Source organism: Bombina bombina, chromosome 9, assembly GCF_027579735.1.
Source record: "Bombina bombina isolate aBomBom1 chromosome 9, aBomBom1.pri, whole genome shotgun sequence".
In the NCBI taxonomy this organism is placed as follows: domain Eukaryota; kingdom Metazoa; phylum Chordata; class Amphibia; order Anura; family Bombinatoridae; genus Bombina; species Bombina bombina.
The window spans coordinates 156,519,151-156,538,052 of record NC_069507.1 but is presented as its reverse complement, the minus strand read 5'-3'; the positions used below and the strand labels follow the sequence as shown (position 1 = coordinate 156,538,052).

At 37.6% G+C, this 18,902-nt stretch overlaps 1 protein-coding gene across 1 annotated transcript in view; it reads left to right on the top strand.

The window, feature by feature from the left end:
* TAF5 (TATA-box binding protein associated factor 5) overlaps positions 1–18,902 on the top strand; it is a 42,338-nt gene that overhangs the window by 19,219 nt on the left and 4,217 nt on the right. Inside the window, exons 8-10 of the mRNA XM_053692450.1 lie at positions 88–252; positions 8,120–8,297; positions 9,318–9,495. Of these exons, the coding sequence (XP_053548425.1) occupies positions 88–252; positions 8,120–8,297; positions 9,318–9,495 (521 nt within the window). The remainder of the gene's footprint in view (positions 1–87; positions 253–8,119; positions 8,298–9,317; positions 9,496–18,902) is intronic.

Genomic DNA, 18,902 nt, shown 5'->3' with positions numbered 1-18,902 from the left:
ACCATGATCATATGTAACTTTTAGTTCATGATCAAACTGACTAGATGGACATTTTTACAGTTTTGAAACAGACGTCTTTTCTTCTAGAAATTACCTGCTTTCAAGTTCAGAAGATGGAACCATCAGGCTATGGAGTCTTCAGACATTTACGTGCTTAGTTGGTTATAAAGGACACAATTATCCAGTGTGGGACGCCCAGTTTTCTCCGTATGGTTATTACTTTGTCTCTGGAGGCCATGACCGGGTTGCTCGGTAAGGTCACAAACCCATTTTAGAAGTAATGTTTTTTTTAATAGAATTTTTTTTTTTTATTATAAAAAAAAATAAAAATCAGTTATACCAATACTGGAAGTTTTTGTTAGGTTGGTAAAACTGCATGCAAATTGATTATGCTATTATCTTACCGTGACTTCCTTTTCATTTAGAAATCTGAAATACTAAAACCTGTGATCTAAATGTTTATACATATGTATATATGTGTGTGTGTGTGTATATATATGTGTGTGTGTGTGTGTGTGTGTATATATATATATATATATATATATATATATATATATATATATATATATATATATATATATATATATATATATATATATATATATATATATTTATATTATGAGAGATGCACTCAACTGAGACAGAACAAAAGCTAGAAAAACTTCTGTGCCTGTTCATTTTCAGTGTCACTCAGGGTGCATACTCTTTTAGCACACTATGCCCCTTCACAGAGAAAAAATATCCTGTAGCATATCAGTCTGACCCTGCCCAATGACAGTCCAGCACCGAAATACCAGGCAATTCTTCTCTGAAAAAGAGAAACAACCACCCCAGACGATCGCCATAGATCAGGCTAACAGTGGTATTGAGCCAGTTATTTGTTCCTGTGAGTGCACTTCTCTCTGTATATATATATTTTCTTTCCTATGGATGCAGTGAAGTAAGTTTGTGCTAGATTTCTACGTTGATATGCGCTTTTCAGCTTTTGTGAAGCCCGGTTCCTCTCCGAGTACAGTGAATGTCAGAGGGATGTGAAGGGAGTATTACCTATTGAATTCAATGGTCATCCTAATGGGGATTTATTTCATAGGTTCTCTGTTATCGGTCGTAGAGATTCATCTCCTACCTCCCTTTTCAGATCGACGATATACTCTTATATACCATTACCTCTGCTGATTCTTGTTTCAGTACTGGTTTGGCTATCTGCTTTATGTGGATGGGTGTCTTTTGGTAAGTATGTTTCTTTTATTTAAGACACTCAGCTATGGTATGGCAATTTATATTTAAAATTCTAAATATATGTTCATACTTATATTTGCCATTATCAGTATATTTCCTTTTTGCAGACTGTCGTTTTCATATCTGGGGAATGCTTTTAAAAAAAAAACCTTTTTTTCTTACCTGAAGTTTTCAAAATTGACTCTTTTTTTCTAAATTGCAGGCTTTATTAGGCTCGCGAGTGCGCAAAATGCTATAATTTATTGCGTCATTCTTGTCGCGAGAATTACGTTTGACGCAAATTCGTAATTTCCGGCGCCATAGTTGACGAGGTTGCGTCACTTATGACGCTTGTGTTTGCTGCAGACGTTTTTGTTGCCAAAAAATATTTTGTCAGTTGTGGCCGTCATACTTGGCGCCAAACTTTTTGACATTATTTAAGACTTCATTTCTTTTTGCTTCTGTTTGCCAGAGGCCTATTTTTTTGCATTTCTTTCCCATTCCTGAAACTGTCATATAAGGAAAATTATAATTTTGCTTTATATGTTGTTTTTTCTCTTACATATTGCAAGATATCTCAATCTGATCTTGTCTCAGAATCTACTACTGGAATCCTGCTGCCTGATGTCGGTTCTACCAAAGCGAAGTGCATTTGTTGTAAACTTGTAGTAACTGTTCCTCTGGCTGTAGTTTGTAATAGTTGTCATGACAAACTTTTACATGCAGAGAAAATTTCTATCAGTAGTAGTTCATTCCTGTTGCTGGTCCATCAACATTTAATGTTCAGGATATTCCTGTTAATTTGCGAGAATTTGTTTCTGATTCCATTCAGAAGGCTTTGTCTGCCATGCCGCCTTCTAATAAACGTAAAAGGTTTTTTAAAACTTCTCATAAAATTTGATTTTTCAAATGACCGACAACATTCTGATTTATCTATCTCTGATGAGGATCTGTCTGGTTCAGAAGATTCTGCCTCAGATATTGACAGACAAATCTTCATATTTATTTAAAATGGAGTATATCCGTTCCTTATTAAAAGAGGTGTTGATAGCATTAGATATGGAGGAGACTAGTCCTCTTGATATTAAAACTAGTAAACGTTTAAATTCGGTTTTTAAACCTCATGTAGTTATTCCAGAGGTTTTTACAGTTCCTGATGCTTTTCAGATGTGATTTCTAGGGAATGGAATAGATTGGGTACTACTTTTACTCCTTCTTCAAGGTTTAAAAAACTGTATCCTTTGCCTTCTGATAGATTGGAGTTTTGGGAAAAGATCCCCAAAGTTGATGGGGCCATCTCTCTTGCTAAGCGTACTACTATTCTTACGGAAGATGGTACTTCTTTTAAAGATCCTTTAGATAGGAAACTTGAATCTTATATAAGGAAGGCTTATTTATGTTCAGGTCATCTTCTTAGGCCTGCTATTTCTTTGGCTGATGTTGCAGCTGCTTCAACTTTTTGGTTGGAAACCTTAGCGCAACAAGTACCAGATCATAATGTGTATAGCATTGTTAAGTTGATTCAACATGCTAATAATTTCATTTGTGATGCCATTTTTTATCATCAGAATTGATGTTCGATATATGTCTTTAGCTATTTTAGCTAGAAGAGCTTTATGGCTGAAATCTTGGAATGCTGATATGACTTCTATATCGACGTTGCTATCTCTCTTTCCAAGGTAATACATTTTTTGGTTCTCAGTTGGATTCTATTATTTCAACTGTCACTGGGGGGAAGGGAGCTTTTTTGCCTCAGGATAAAAAAATCTAAGGGTAAATTTAAAGCTTCTAACCGTTTTCGTTCCTTTCGACAAAATAAGGAACCGAAACCTAATCTTTCCCCTAAGGAATCTGTTTCCAATTGGAAGCCTTCCTCAGTCTGAAATAAATCCAAGCCATTTAAGAGATCTAAACCAGCCCCCAAGTCCGCATGAAAGTGCGGCCCTCATTCCAGCTCAACTGGTAGGGGGCAGACTAAAATTATTCAAGGATGTTTGGATCAATTCAGTCCAAAATCATTGGATCCAGAATATTGTCTCTCAGGGGTACAGAATAGGTTTGAGTAAAGACCGCCTGTGAGAAGTTTCTTTCTCTCACACATTCCAGTGAATCCAGAGAAAACTCAGGTTTTCCTGAAATGTGTTTCAGACCTAGAGTTATCTGGGGTAATTGTGCCGGTTCCTTTTCAGGAACAGGGTCTGGGGTTTTACTCAAATCTGTTCATTGTCCCAAAGAGAGAATTAATTCAGACCAGTTCTGGATCTAAAAATTTTGAATCGTTTATGTAAGACTACCAACGTTTAAAATGGTGACTATAAGGACTATTCTGCCTTTTGTTCAGCAAGAGCATTGTATGTCCACAAAAGACTTGCAGGATGCATATCTTCATATTCTGATTCATCCAGATCACTATCAGTTCCTGAGGTTCTCTTTTCTAGACAAGCATTACCAATTCGTTGCTCTTCCTTTTGGCCTAGCAACAGCTCCAAGAATCTTTTCAAAGGTTCTCGGTGCCCTACTCTCTGTACTCAGAGAGCGGGGTATTGCGGTGTTTCCTTATTTGGACAATATCTTGGTACTTGCTCAGTCTTTACGTTCTGCAGAATCTCATACGAATCAACTGATGTTGTTTCTTCAAAGTCATGGTTGGAGGATCAATTTACCAAAAAGTTCTTTGATTCCTCAGACAAGGGTAACCTTTTTAGGTTTCCAGATAGATTCAGTATCCATGACTTTGTCTCTAACAGAGAAGAAACGTTTAAAATTGGTTTCAGCCTCTCAGAACCTTCAGTCTCAGTCATTCCCTTCAGTAGCTTTGTGCATGGAGGTTTTAGGTCTCATGACTGCAGCATTGGACACAATCCACTTTGCTCGTTTTCACACGCTTTGTATGCTGAGCCAGTGGTGCAGGGATTATACAAGGATATCACAATTAATATCCTTAAATCCCAATGTTCGACTATCTCTGACTTGGTGGTTAGATCACCATTGTATAGTTCAAGGGGCCTCTTTTGTTCGTTCAACCTGGACCGTGATCACAACAGATGCAAGTCTTTCAGGTTGGAGAGCTGTCTGGGGAGGGATCTCTGACAGCAGAAGGGGTTTGGAAGTCTCAAGAGGCGAGATTACCATTTAATATTTTGGAACTCAGTGCGATTCTCAGAGCTCTTCAGTTTTGGCCTCTACTGAAGAGAGAGCAGTTTATTTGTTTTCAGACAGATAATGTCACAACTGTGGCATATGTCAATCATCCGGGTGGGACTCACAGTCCTCAAGCTATGAAAGAAGTATCTTGGATACTTACTTGTGCGGAATCCATCTCCTGTCTAATTTCTGCGGTTCATATCCCAGGTATAGACAATTGGGAAGCGGATTATCTCAGTCGCCAGACTTTACATCCGGGAGAGTGGTCTCTTCACCCAGATGTGTTTTTTCAAATTGTTCAGATGTTGGGGCTTCCAGAAATAGATCTGATGTCTTCTCATCTAAACAAGAAACTTCCCAGGTACTTGTCCAGGGATCCTCAGGCGGAAGCAGTTGATGCATTGACACTTCCTTGGAGTTATCAACCTGCCTATATTTTTCCGCCTCTAGTTCTTCTTCGAAGAGTGATTTCCAAAATCATCATGGAACAATCGTTTGTGTTGCTGGTAGCTCCAGCATGGCCTCACAGGTTTTGGTATGCAGATCTTGTCCGGATGTCCAGTTGCCAACCTTGGCCTTTTTATCTCAAGGTCCGTTTTTCCATCAGGATCTCAAATCATTAAATTTGAAGGTATGGAAATTGAACGCTTAGTGCTTAGTCATAGAGGTTTCTCTGACTCTGTGATTAATACTATGTTGCAGGCTTGTAAATTTGTTTCTAGAAAGATTTATTATCGAGTTTGGAAGACTTACATTTCATGGTGCTCTTCTCATAAATTCTCTTGGCATTCTTTTAGAATTCCTAGAATTTTACAGTTTCTTCAGGATGGTTTAGATAAGGGTTTGTCTGCAAGTTCCTTGAAAGGACAAATCTCTGCTCTTTCTGTCCTATTCAACAGAAAAATTGCTAAACTCCCTGATATTCATTGTTTTCTACAGGCTTTGGTTCGTATCAAGCCTGTCATCAAATCAATCTCTCCTCCCTGGAGTCTTAATTTTTGGTTTTGAAGGCTTTACAGGCTCCTCTGTTTGAGCCTATGCATTCTCTGGACATTAAATTGCTTTCTTGGAAAGTGTTGTTCCTTTTGGCCATCTCTTCTGCTAGAAGAGTTTCTGAATTATCTGCTCTTTCTTGTGAGTCTCCTTTTCCGATTTTTCATCAGGATAAGGCGGTTTTGCGGACTAAATTTACATTTTTACCTAAAGTTGTGAATTCCAACATTAGTAGAGAAATTGTTGTTCCTCCTTTTGTGTCCTAATCCTAAGAATTCTCTAGATAGATTTTTTCATTCATTGGATGTGGTAAGAGCTTTGAAATATTATGTTGAAGCTACTAAAGATTTCAGGAAGACTTCTAGTCTATTTGTTATCTTTTCTGGTTCTTGGAAAGGTCAGAAGGCTTCTGCCATTTCTTTGGCATCTTGGTTAAAGCTTTTGATTCATCATGCTTATTTGGAGTCGGGTAAATTCCCGCCTCAGAGGATTATGGCTCATTCTACTAGGTCAGTTTCCACTTCCTGGGCTTTTAAGACTGAAGCTTCTGTTGATCCGATTTGCAAAGCAGCAACTTGGTCTTCTTTGCATACATTTACTAAATTCTACCATTTTGATGTTTTTTTTTCTACTTCAGAAGCAGTTTTTGATAGAAAAGTTCTTCAGGCAGCTGTTTCAGTTTGATTCTTCTGCTTATTTCAGTTTTTTTCATTATAAAGATTAAAACTTTTGATTTGGGTTGTGGATTAATTTTTTTCAGCGGAATTGGCTGTCTTTATTTTTTATCCCTCCCTCTCTAGTGACTCTTGCGTGGAGTTCCACATCTTGGGTATTTGCTATCATGGACTCTTGCCAATTACATGAAAGAAAACATAATTTAGGTAAGAATTTACCTGATAAATTCATTTCTTTCATATTGGCAAGAGTCCATGAGGCCCACCCTTTTTATGGTGGTTATAATTTGTTTTGTATAAAGCACAATTATTCAAATTCCTTGTTGCTTTTTACTCCTTTCTTTTTTACCCCACTTCTTGGCTATTGGTTAAACTGAATTGTGGGTGTGGCGAGGAGTGTATTTATAGGCATTTTGAGGTTTTGGAAACTTTGCCCCTCCTGGTAGGATTGTATATCCCATACGTCACTAGCTTATGGACTCTTGCCAATATATAAATGTTATTGTTTTCTCTAACAAATTCAAATTAGCTATACAAGGCAATTATTAGTAATTAGTGCACATAATTGTCCTTTCCCATTGGCTGCTTATTGGTTTTTACTTATTTGTTTATGAAAAGCCTAGCCTGAAAAAAACATGTAACATTTAGGTCCCTGCATATTTGCCTAGGTTCAGTGTAGGAAAAACAGATATTCCAGAATAATCTTAGATTAGTTTGGGCATGCTACTTCAGATGAATTTGCTTTGAGTGAATTAAAATGCTGATGGGCAGGATGCCAAAACAATAGAGTTGAGAATGCTTTTGAACTTCAGACTCAGAAATATATTTGTGTGCACTGTGTATGTGTGATATATATCTGAGCACTCACCCGTATAAAGCCAAAGATAAATTGTAATAATCTTAATTCTCAACACACAGCAACAAAGTCCTCCTTTTTAAAGGGGCGGTATACTCTAATTTTCAGATAACTGCAAGTAATAGACACTACTATAAAGAATATGCACAAATACTAATCTAAAAATCCAGTATAAAACCTTTTAAAAATGTACTTAGACCCACCCCTATATCTATATCTATCTCCATAGCCCTGAGTTTACGCCGGGGTCAGGTTCCAGAAGGAATGGTATTAAATTGAAACCCAGTTTATAATGTAAGTCATTTGGAAGTGAGGGAGTTAGGTTCCAGGTCCCTCTCAAAATTGTCATAAGTAACACCTAATACATTATTTTTAAAGCTTTGAAATGAAGACTTTAAATGCTAAACAGCATTATAAACCTAATAAAAAAATCACACAACACAGGCTTTACTTGCATTTTTTTGCAAACAGTTCTTTCTATGCATTCCAATCTGGACTGATTTATAGACAGGAAGATCTTGTTCCTTTTTGAAAGCTGCTCGATAGCTCAAGTCTAGCTAGCCACACTGATTAATTTCAGCCTGCTTGTGTGCTTGGCTTGCATATCTTTGCTGGAACACAAGCGGACAGCTCCACCTACTGGCTATTTTAATCAATGCACTGCTTCTCAGTGTTTTTCAATAGCGGTCACATGACTGTAAAAAAAGGTTGTTATTCTGAAACGGCGCAAACTGAACCGTTGTAAACCGAGGGCCACCTGCATATAAAAAAAAAAGTTAATTTCCCTCTGACATTGTTACAATCTACTCTGACTTTTTTTTTTTTCTCTCTGTTAATCCTATGTATACAAAAGTATTAGGTTGCATGTATGAGCTCTAGATATTGTCTAAATAACATGTTCTTGTTTACAGTTGGTCCCATTCCCTCTCCCAACTGTCCCATTTTACAGATGCAAATGATAAAATATTACGAAACCCAAACCTTTTCTGGTGTAAAACAGTTTATATAAAGGCTTTTGTACTGGTACACTAATCAAACATCAATTTTATAGATTTGTCTTGCACATAGTCACTTAAAGTAACAACTAACGTTATTATTATGACTCCTATGTCTGATTTATACATCTGGCAAACAGTGCAAACTGATTGCAGACATTGCTGTTAAGAATCAGAATACATTTTCTTATGATTATAAAACTGTATTAATTGTGTTATGTTTTTTTTTTTCCCCCTAGTTTATGGGCTACAGACCATTATCAGCCTCTACGTATCTTTGCTGGTCATCTTGCTGATGTAATATGCACGCGTTTTCACCCAAACTCAAATTACATTGCCACGGGTTCAACTGACAGAACTGTCAGGGTATGGGATGTATTAAATGGGAATTGTGTTCGAATCTTCACTGGACATAAGGTACATTTTATTTTCAGGTAAAGTTATTAAAGAGGTGCCTAACTTTATTAAAAGGACAGTCTAGTCAACATTAAACTTTTAGGATGATTCAGATAGGGCATACAATTTAAAAGAACTTTCCAATTTACTTTATCATCAAATTTGCTTTGTTCTTTTGGTATTCTTTGTTGAACCCTAAACCTAGTAAGCTCGTATGCTAATTTCTAAGCCCTTGGAGGCCTGCTCTTTCTTAATGCATTTTGACAGCTAGACAACGCTAGTTCATGTGTGCCATATAGATAACATTTTGCGAGTTAGTTATGAGTCAGCACTGATTGCCTAAAATGCAAGTCTGTTTAAAAAAAAAAAACCTGAAAGGAGGCAGTCTGCAGAGTCACTGATGCAAGGTAATTGGAGGATAAAGTGTTTTAATATAACAGTGTTGGTTATGCAAACTGGGGAATAAATAATAAAGGGATTATATATATATATTTTTAAGTAATAATAAATTCTGGAGTAGGCAGTCCCTTTAACACTTAAAGGGATACTAAATCCAAAAATTTTCTTTAATGATTCAGATAGAGCATGCAACTTTCTAATTTACTCCTATTTTTCTTTGTTCTCTTGCTATCTTTATTTTATTTTTTTAATGCAGGAATGTAAAGCTTAGGTGCCTGTCCATTTTTGGTTCAGAACCTGGGTTACTCTTGCTTATTGGTTGGTTGAATGCAGTTGCCAATAAGCAAGCGCTATCCAGGGTGCTGAACCTAAAATGGGCTGGCTCTTAAGCTTTATATTCTTGCTTTTTATAGCTAGAGAACGAAGAAAAATTGATAATAGGAGTAACTTAGAAAGTTGCTTAAAATTTTTTTTTTTTTTTTTTTTTTTTTTTTTGTAAACCAGTTATACTGAGCCCACTGTTTGCTTTCTCGGGTCATACCACTGGCTAATATTCCATTATATAGATCACATAACATTCTGAACAGTCTATTTGAATTTTAACTGCCACTGTTATTGATGCAGATTGCTGTTTTTTTCCAGGGACCAATTCACTCAATGGCTTTTACACCAAATGGGAAGTTTCTTGCAACTGGAGGTTCAGACGGGAGAGTTCTTCTGTGGGATATTGGCCATGGTTTGATGATTGGAGAGTTAAAGGGTCACACAAACACAGTCTATGCACTTAAATTTAGCAGAGATGGGGAAATCCTAGCATCAGGTAGGTTTGATTGTTGTACATAATGCAATTAAGAAATTCATATGGCTCTAAGTTTTTACAGATTTAGCGCCTAAAATCCAAACATTTTAAGTTTATATGTTTTTGTTAAATCAAAGTAAACTTAAGAAGAAACAGATTGTGTAAAAAAATAAATAAACCGCAAACAACTTGTTTACTTGCAAAATGAGCACTTAGAAATTCACACTATAGCCCCTGCCCTCATTGTGTTGAGAGCTGACATGTTGGCAAGTTTAGGTTACATTCTGACTGATCTAAGCATGACTAAATCTGTCTCCCTGTTATCTAGTCCTATTTACTTTATAGTAAACCAGCTCATGTTGTTCTAGAAGTTTTGACATCATGCTCCATAAACCTTTCTGGCAGAGACTACACATGCTTTGTAGGGCTGTGGCAGGAAGTAAAAGACACAGAACAAATGAATTTTAAAAAAATCAATTTTTAAAATGAATATATATTGCAATGATTTCTAATTAAGGGACCGTATACACTCATTTTCATATAACTGCATGTAATAGACAATACGATAAAGAATTAGATGCATAGATACTGATATAAAAATCCAGTATAAAACTGTTTAAAAACTTACTTAGCAGCTCTCAGTTTAGCTCTGTTGAAAAGGTAGCTGGAAAGCCCACTACAAGTGGCAAATAAGACACCCCCCCCCTTCTTTTGCATATGGAAAGACCCTTTACACAAACAGGAGCAAGCTGGAGTAGGTATCTCATAAAGGGCTTGGATAGGAGTCTGAAAATCAGAGCAATGTTATTTAAAAATAAGCAAAACTATACATTTAAAAAAAAAAAAAATAACTTTATGGGCTATATAAATCGTCTACAAAACATTTATAAAATGAAAAAATGGGTGTATAATGTCCCTTTAAGTATAAATCCTGCTAAGAGCTTTATTTTATTACAACAATGAAACAGACTGTTTAACATCTCCTTTTTAACATCTAAATTTCCCTGCATTTAACCTTTAAACGCCGTTGCGGCATTCTATTCCGTCCTAACCGCATCAGGCTTTAGCGCCGTTAGGACGGAATAAAACATCCGAGCCGTTTGGCTGTCCTGAAGCCAACGGCGCTTCCTGGATGGAATTGCGGTCTGGAGAGCGTGCCTAGCTTCATAGGGACACGCCCCTGACCTGATCCCATCATTGAAATCTCTTGATCATGTGCACTATTGCGGGATTTCAATTTGTCTACATTGGAACGTTGTTCCGATGTAGACAAAATGATTGTCATGAATGGGTTAAGGGAGACACACAATGTGTTTATAGTAGAAAACATATGTACTATTTTGCCATTTTTCTTGAAATTTAAATTGTGGCATTTCCAATGCCCCCAGAACAGGGTTGACTGTATTCTTTAAAAGTCTAAACTCTGACCCTACCCAATTAGAAGCAATTGCTTCCTCAGTGCAGTAACACCTTTAAATCTCTTCCTAATTGGCCATGGCAAAGGAGAGGACACTTGCACAAAGCAGGGGGTGTGTCCCATGACTGCAAAACAGTGAAAAACTTAAAGGGACAAGTGAACTTTATATGTTTTTGTTTAAAAAGATAGATAACACATTTTACTATCCATTCTCTAGCTTTGCACAACCAACATTGTTTTATTAATATACTTTATAACCTCTAAATCTCTGCCTGTTTGTAAGCCCCTGTAGGCTTCCCCTTTTCTCAGTGCATTTTATTAGCTTTTCACAGCTATACGTGCTAGTTTGTGTGTGTGCAATATAGATAACATTGTGCTCACTCCTGTGGAGTTGCACATGAACCAGCATTTACTGGCTAAAATGCAAAGTCTGCAGAGGCCTAAATACAAGGTTATCGGAGAGGTAAAAAGTATAACTGTTGGTTATGTAAAACTGGGGATTTATTTATTTTTTAAGCAACAAATTTTTTTATTTTTTTTTCAAGTAGACTGTCCCTTTTTAAACAATGTTTTACTTCTATTTAATATTTTCTTTCATGTAATTGGCAAGAGTCCATGAGCTAGTGACGTATGGGATATACAATCCTACCAGGAGGGGCAAAGTTTCCCAAACCCCAAAATGCCTATAAATAACACCCCTCACCACACCCACAATTCAGTTTTACAAACTTTGCGCTAAGATTTCTACGTTGACATGCGCTTCTCAGCATTTTGAAGCCTGATTCCTCTCAGAGTACAGTGAATGTCAGAGGGATGTGAAGGGAGTATCACCTATTGAATGCAATGGTTTTCCTCACGGGACATCTATTTCATAGGTTCTCTGTTATCGGTCTTAAAGATTCATCTCCTATCTCCCTTTTCAGATCGACGATTATACTCTCATATTCCATTATCTCTACTGATAACAGTTTCAGTACTGGTTTGGCTATCTGCTATATGTGGATGGGTGTCTTTTGGTATGTATGTTTTCATTACTTAAGACACTCTCAGCTATGGTTTGGCACTTTGAGTATTTATATAAATTTCTAAATATATGTATTGTACTTATATTTGCCATGATTCAGGTTTTCAGTATATTTCCTTTTGCAGACTGTCCGTTTCATATCTGGGAAATGCTTTTTTTTTAGGAAAAATGTATTTCTTACCTGGGGTATAGTCTTTTTCAAATTGACTTTTTTTTTTTTTTAAATTTGCGGGCAGAATTAGGCTCGTGAGGGCGCAAAATGCCAGTTTATTGGCGCGAGATTTATTTGGTGCAAAGTTACGTTCGTTGACCAAAATTCGTCATTTCCGGCGTCTTAGTCAACGCCGAGTCTTTCACAAGGTTGCGTCATCTGTGACGCAAGTGTCATTTCCGGACGTTTTTGGCGCCAAAAATATTTTTCTGTTTGTTGTGCGTTTTATACTTGGCGCCAAATATTTTCACTATTTAAGATCCTATTCCTATATGCCTCTTGCCTTTCTTTTTTTCTATCAGAGGGCTATGCTGTTTGCATTTTTTTCCCATTCCTGAAACTGCCATATAAGGAAACTGATAATTTTGCTTTATATGTTTTTTTTTTTTCTCTTACATTTGCAAGATGTCTCAAAAATCACTGTTGGAACCCTGTTGCCTGATAACAGTTCTACCAAAGCTAAGTGCATTTGTTGTAAACTTGTGGTTATATCTCCTGCTGTGGTTTGTAATAGTTGTCATGATAAACTTTTACATGCAGAGAATGTATCCATCAGTAGTAGTTCATTACCTGTTGCTGTTCCCTCAACATCTTATGCACAAGATACACCTGTAAATTTTAAAAGAATTTATTTCTGATTCTATTCAGAAGGCTTTGTCTACCATCCCACCTTCTAATAAACGTAAAAAGTCATTTAAAACTTCTCATAAAGTTGATGAAATTTCAAATGTCCGGCAACATGCTGAATTATCCTTCTCTGATGGGGATCTATATGGTTCAGAAGATCCTGCCTCGGATATAGACACTGACAAATCTTATTTATTTGATATGGAGTATATTCGTTCTTTGTTAAAAAACAAAAAAAAGTGATTACATTGGATATGGAGGAAACTAGTCCTCTTGATATTAAAACGAGTAAACTTTTTTTAAATTCTTTTTATAAACCTCCTGTGGTTTTTCCAGTTCCTGATGCTATTTCTGATATGATTTCTAAGGAATGGAATAGGCCTCGTACTACTTTTATTCCTTCTTCAAGGTTTAAAAAAAAATTGTATCCTTTGCCAGCAGTTACTTTAGAGTTTTGGGAAAAGATCCCCAAAGTTGATGGGGCTATCTCTAATATTGCTAAACGTACTACTATTCCTACGGAAGATAGTACTTCTTTTAAAGATCCTTTAGATAGGAAACTTGAATCTTATCTAAGGAAAGCCTGTTTATATTCAGGTAATCTCAGGTCTGCAATTTCTTTGGCTGATGTTGCAGCTGCTTCAACTTTTTGATTGGAAACTTATGCGCAACACGTATTGGATCAAGATTCTCTTTTCTAGACAAGCCATTACAAATTTGTTGCTCTTCCTTTTGGCTTAGCGACAGCTCCAAGAATCTTTTCAAAGGTTCTCAGTGCTCTACTCTCTAATCAGAGAGCGGGTATTGCTGCGTTTCCTTATTTGGCAGATATCTTGGTACTTGCTCAGTCTTTACGTTCTGCAGAATCTCACACGAATCAACTAGTGTTGTTTCTTCAAAAACATGGTTGGAGGATCAATTTGCCAAAAAGTTCTTTGATTCCTCAGACAAGGGTAACCTTTTTAGGTTTCCAGATTCAGTGTCCATGACTTTGTCTCTAACGGACAAGAGACATTTAAAATTGGTTACGGCCTTTAGACTGCACAACCCACCAGTAAAAGAACAGAACTGGAATGCATTTTAATTGCGCTTAATGGGGCATCTGCCAAGAAAATACTAGATTTAGTGGGCAGTCGGGTAGATTTGAAAATCAGCACCTATAAGGAGGGGTTATTAAAGGGACACTAAAACCATTTTTTTTTCTTTCATGATTCAGATAGAACATGCCATTTTAAACAACTTTCTAATTTACTCTTATCAATTTCTTTGTTCTCTTGCTATCTTTATTTAAAAAGCAGGAATGTGATGCATAGGAGCTGGCCCATTTTTGGTTGAGAACCTGGGTTATGCTTGCTTATGGGTGGGTAAATTTAATTCTCCAATAAGCAAGAGCTATCCATGGTGCTAAACCTAAAATGGACTGGCTGCTATGCATCAGTCCTGCTTTTTTAAATAAAAATAGCAAGAGAACGAAGATTTTTTTTATAATAGGAGTAAATTGGAAACTTGCTTAAAATGTCATGCTCTATCTGAATCATGAAAGAAAATATTTAGGTTCAGTGTTCCTTTTAAGGACTGACTTAAAGGGACAGTATACTATAACCTTTTTTTCTTTAATGTATTTCTGACAAATTCTTACACAACTGCAGAGTATAGAATGTATGAGAAATTGCATTTTCGTGTATATGAAATTGATGGTTTTGTGCTTTGAAACCACAGCCTATTACAGTGGGTTGAGTTTGTAGGTAAAATATTTCAGTATCACTTTGTGTACACACACACATCCTTATCTGTATGTAAACTAAAGCCCAATACTTAAGAGAACAATTGAAAATTATTTTATTTTTCTTCTGCTTGCTGTGTTTAAACAGCCTAGACTTAAAGGGACAGTATACTAAATGTTTTTTTCCTTAATGTGTTTCCAATTAATTTTACCAGCTGCAGAGAATAAAATGTATGAGATTTGCTTTTTTTTTTTAAGGCTTAGTTGTGTATATGAATTAGCTGATTTTGTGTTTTGAAGCCACAACCAAATAAAATGGGTTGTGATTGTAGGTATAATCTGTTATCATTACTTTATCACATTGTGTACATATACCTGCTTCTTTATTTTAGATCTGTCCATAAACCAATCACTAATACTTGGAGAGAACAATGGAAAATTATTTCTTCCTTAACACAGCTTGGCCTTGAGGTCAAAAACCTTCAGGATGGGTGGGGATAACACAGACTAAATACACTAATTCAAATACCAATATATGGATAGTGAAAATACTTGTAAACAATTTAATACACTCCAGCAGGTAAAGTGTATAAATGGGAACAAATTAAAGGCGAGACATTGAGTAAACTGTCCCTTTAAGACCAGAAAAAGTTCAGTATAGGTGGGTATACCACAGACTAAATAAACTATTTCAAATACCTAAATAAAGGTAAACATGCAGCTTGTAAAATTTAATAGACTCCAGCAGGAACAAATTAAGAGAACATTTTTGGGTAAACTGTCCCTTTTAAGCCTGTTTGATCAGTGTTCTCCCCAGGACCTTTTCTCTTAAGTGTAGTCAGTCCACGGGTCATCCATTACTTATGGGATTATATCTCTTCCCCAACAGGAAGTTGCAAGAGGATCACCCAAGCAGATCTGCTATATAGCTCCTCCCCTCACATGTCATATCTAGTCATTCTCTTGCAAGCTAACTAAAGATAGGTTGTTGTGAGAGGTCTGTGGTGTTTTTAAACTTAGTTTATTTCTTCAATCAAAAGTTTGTTATTTTAAATGGCACCGGAGTGTGCTGTTTGTTTCTCAGGCAGCATTAGAAGAAGAATCTGCCTGCGTTTTCTATGATCTTAGCAGACGTAACTAAGATCCACTGGCTGTTCTCGCACATTCTGAGAAGTGAGGTAACTTCAGAAAAGGGGAATAGCATGCAGGGCCCCCCTGCAAACGAGGTATGTGCAGTAGATTATTTTTCTAAGCAATGGAATTGACTGAGAAATTACTGCTGATACCAATGTAATGTAAGTACAGCCTTAAATGCAGTGGTAGCGACTGGTATTAGGCTGAGGAGTGTGTGTACACTGAAGTATTTTTCTAGGGAATGGAATTTGACTCAGAAAATACTGTTAATACTGAAGTAATGTGTGAGCCTTAACTGCAGTAAAAGCGACTGGTAGCAGGCTTATTAATAACACTTCATAACTTTTAAAATGTATGTTCAAAACGTTTACTGGCATGTTAATTGTTTTTTGTGAGGTACTTGATGATAAAACTTATTGGGGCATGATTTTTACCACATGGCTAACTTTTGTTTCTGCATAGAAACAGTTAACTGAGCTTCCCCACTGTTGTAATATGAGTGGGAGGGGCCTATTTTAGCGCTTTTTTTTTAGCAGTAAAAATTCAGTCACAATCTTCCTACTTCATCCTCCATGATCCAGGACGTCTCTAGAGAGCTCAGGGGTCTTCAAAATTCATTTTGAGGGAGGTAATCAGTCACAGCAGACCTGTGACAGTGTGTTTGAATGTGATAAAAACGTTAATTATTAAATTGTTATCCGTTTTTGGGTATTAAGGGGTTAATCATCCATTTGCTGGTGGGTGCAGTCTTTTGCTAACTTAATACATTTACTGTGAAAATTTGGTTGCTATAACTAATTTGGTTCATTGTTATTTCAACTGTGACAGCTTTTTGTGCTTCTTAAAGGCACAGTAGCGTTTTTTATATTGCTTGTAAATTTATTTGAAAAGTATTTTCCAAACTTGCTAGTCTCATTGCTAGTCTGTTTAAACATGTATGACACAGATGAATCTGTTTGTTCACTATGTATGAAGGCCAATGTGGAGCCCCATAGAAGATTGTGTACTAAATGCATTGATGTAACTTTGAATAAAAGTCAGTCTTTACATGCAAAGAAATTATCACCAGACAATGAGGGGGAAGTTATGCCGACTAATTCTCCTCACGTGTCAGTACCTTCGCCTCCCGCTCAGGAGGTGCGTGATTTTGAGGCGCCAAGTACATCAGGGAGGCCCTTACAAATCACTTTGCAAGACATGGCTACTGTTATGACAGAAGTATTATCTAAATTGCCAGAATTAAGAGGCAAGCGTGATAGCTCTGGGTTAAGGACAGAGCGTGCTGATGATGTGAGAGCTATGTCTGATACTGCGTCACAATTTGCAGAACATGAAGACGGAGAGTTTCATTCTGTGGGTGACGGATCTGATCCAGGGAGACTGGATTCAGAGATTTCTAATTTTAAATTTAAGCTTGAGAAGCTCCGCATATTGCTAGGGGAGGTATTAGCGGCTCTGAATGATTGTAACACGGTTGCAATTCCAGAAAAATTATGTAGGTTGGATAGATACTATGCGGTACCGGTGTGTACTGACGTGTTTCCTATACCTAAAAGGCTTACAGAGATTATTAGCAAGGAGTGGGATAGACCCGGTGTGCCTTTTTCCCCTCCTCCCATATTTAGGAAAATGTTTCCTATAGACCCCACCACACAAGACTTATGGCAGACTGTCCCTAAGGTGGAGGGAGCGGTTTCTACTTTAGCTAAGTCACTATCCCGGTGGAGGATAGTTGTGCTTTTTCAGATCCAATGGATAAAAAATTAGGTTACCTTAAGAAAATGTTTGTTCAACAAGGTTTTATCTTACAGCCCCTTGCATGCATTGCGCCTGTCACTGCTGCGGCGGCGGCATTCTGGTTTGAGTCTCTGGAAGATCCCATTCGCACAGCTCCATTGGATGAAATTATGAACAAGCTTAAAGCACTTAAGCTAGCTAACGCATTTGTTTCTGATGCCATCGTAATTTTAACCAAGCTTACGGCTAAGTACTCCGGATTTGCCATCCAAGCGTGCAGAGCGTTATGGCTTAAATCCTGGTCAGCTGACATGACTTCTAAATTGCTTAATATTCCTTTCAAAGGGCAGACCTTATTCGGGCCCGGCTTGAAAGAAATTATCGCTGACATTACGGGAGGTAAGGGCCATGCTCTACCTCAGGACAGGGCCAAATCAAAGGCCAAACAGTCTAATTTTCGTGCCTTTCGTAACCTCAAGGCAGGAGCAGCATCAACTTCCTCCGCTCCAAAACAGGATGGAGCTGTTGCTCGTTACAGACAGGGCTGGAAAACTAACCAGTCCTGGAACAAGGGCAAGCAGGCCAGAAAACCTGCTGCTGCCCCTAAGACAGCATGAAGAGAGGGCCCCCTATCCAGAAACTGATCTAGTGGGGGGCAGACTATCTCTCTTAGCCCAGGCTTGGGCAAGAGATGTCCAGGATCCCTGGGCGTTGGAGATCACATCTCAGGGATATCTTCTGGACTTCAAAGCTTCTCCTCCACAAGGGAGATTATCTTTCAAGGTTATCAGCAAACCAAATAAAGAAAGAGGCGCTTCTACGCTGTGTACAAGACCTCTTACTAATGGGGGTGATCCACCCAGTTCCGCAGACGGAACACGGGCAGGGATTCTATTCAAATCTGTTTGTGGTTCCCAAGAAAGAGGGAACCTTCAGACTAATCTTGGACTTAAAGATCCTAAACAAATTCATAAGAGTTCCATCATTCAAAATGGAAACTATTCGAACCATCCTACCCATGATCCAAGAGGGTCAGTACATGACCACTGTGGACTTAAAGGATGCCTACCTTCACATACCGATTCACAAGGATCATTATCGGTACCTAAGATTTGCCTTCCTAGAAAATTTACCTGACGGAGGCCAGGTTATCAAAACTTCTAACTGCTTGCCGTGCCCTTCATTCCATTCCACACCTGTCAGTAGCTCAGTGCATGGAAGTAATCGGCTTAATGGTAGCAGCAATGGACATAGTACCATTTGCGCGACTGCATCTCAGACCGCTGAAATTGTGCATGCTAAGTCAGTGGAATGGGGATTATTCAGATTTGTCCCCTCTAATAAATCTGGACCAAGAGACCAGAGATTCTCTTCTATGGTGGCTTTCTCGGCCCCACCTGTCCAAGGGGATGACCTTTCGCAGGCCAGATTGGACGATTGTAACAACAGACGCCAGCTTTCTAGGTTGGGGCGCAGTCTGGAATTCCCTGAAGGCTCAGGGATCATGGACTCAGGAGTAGAAACTCCTCCCAATAAATATTCTGGAGTTAAGAGC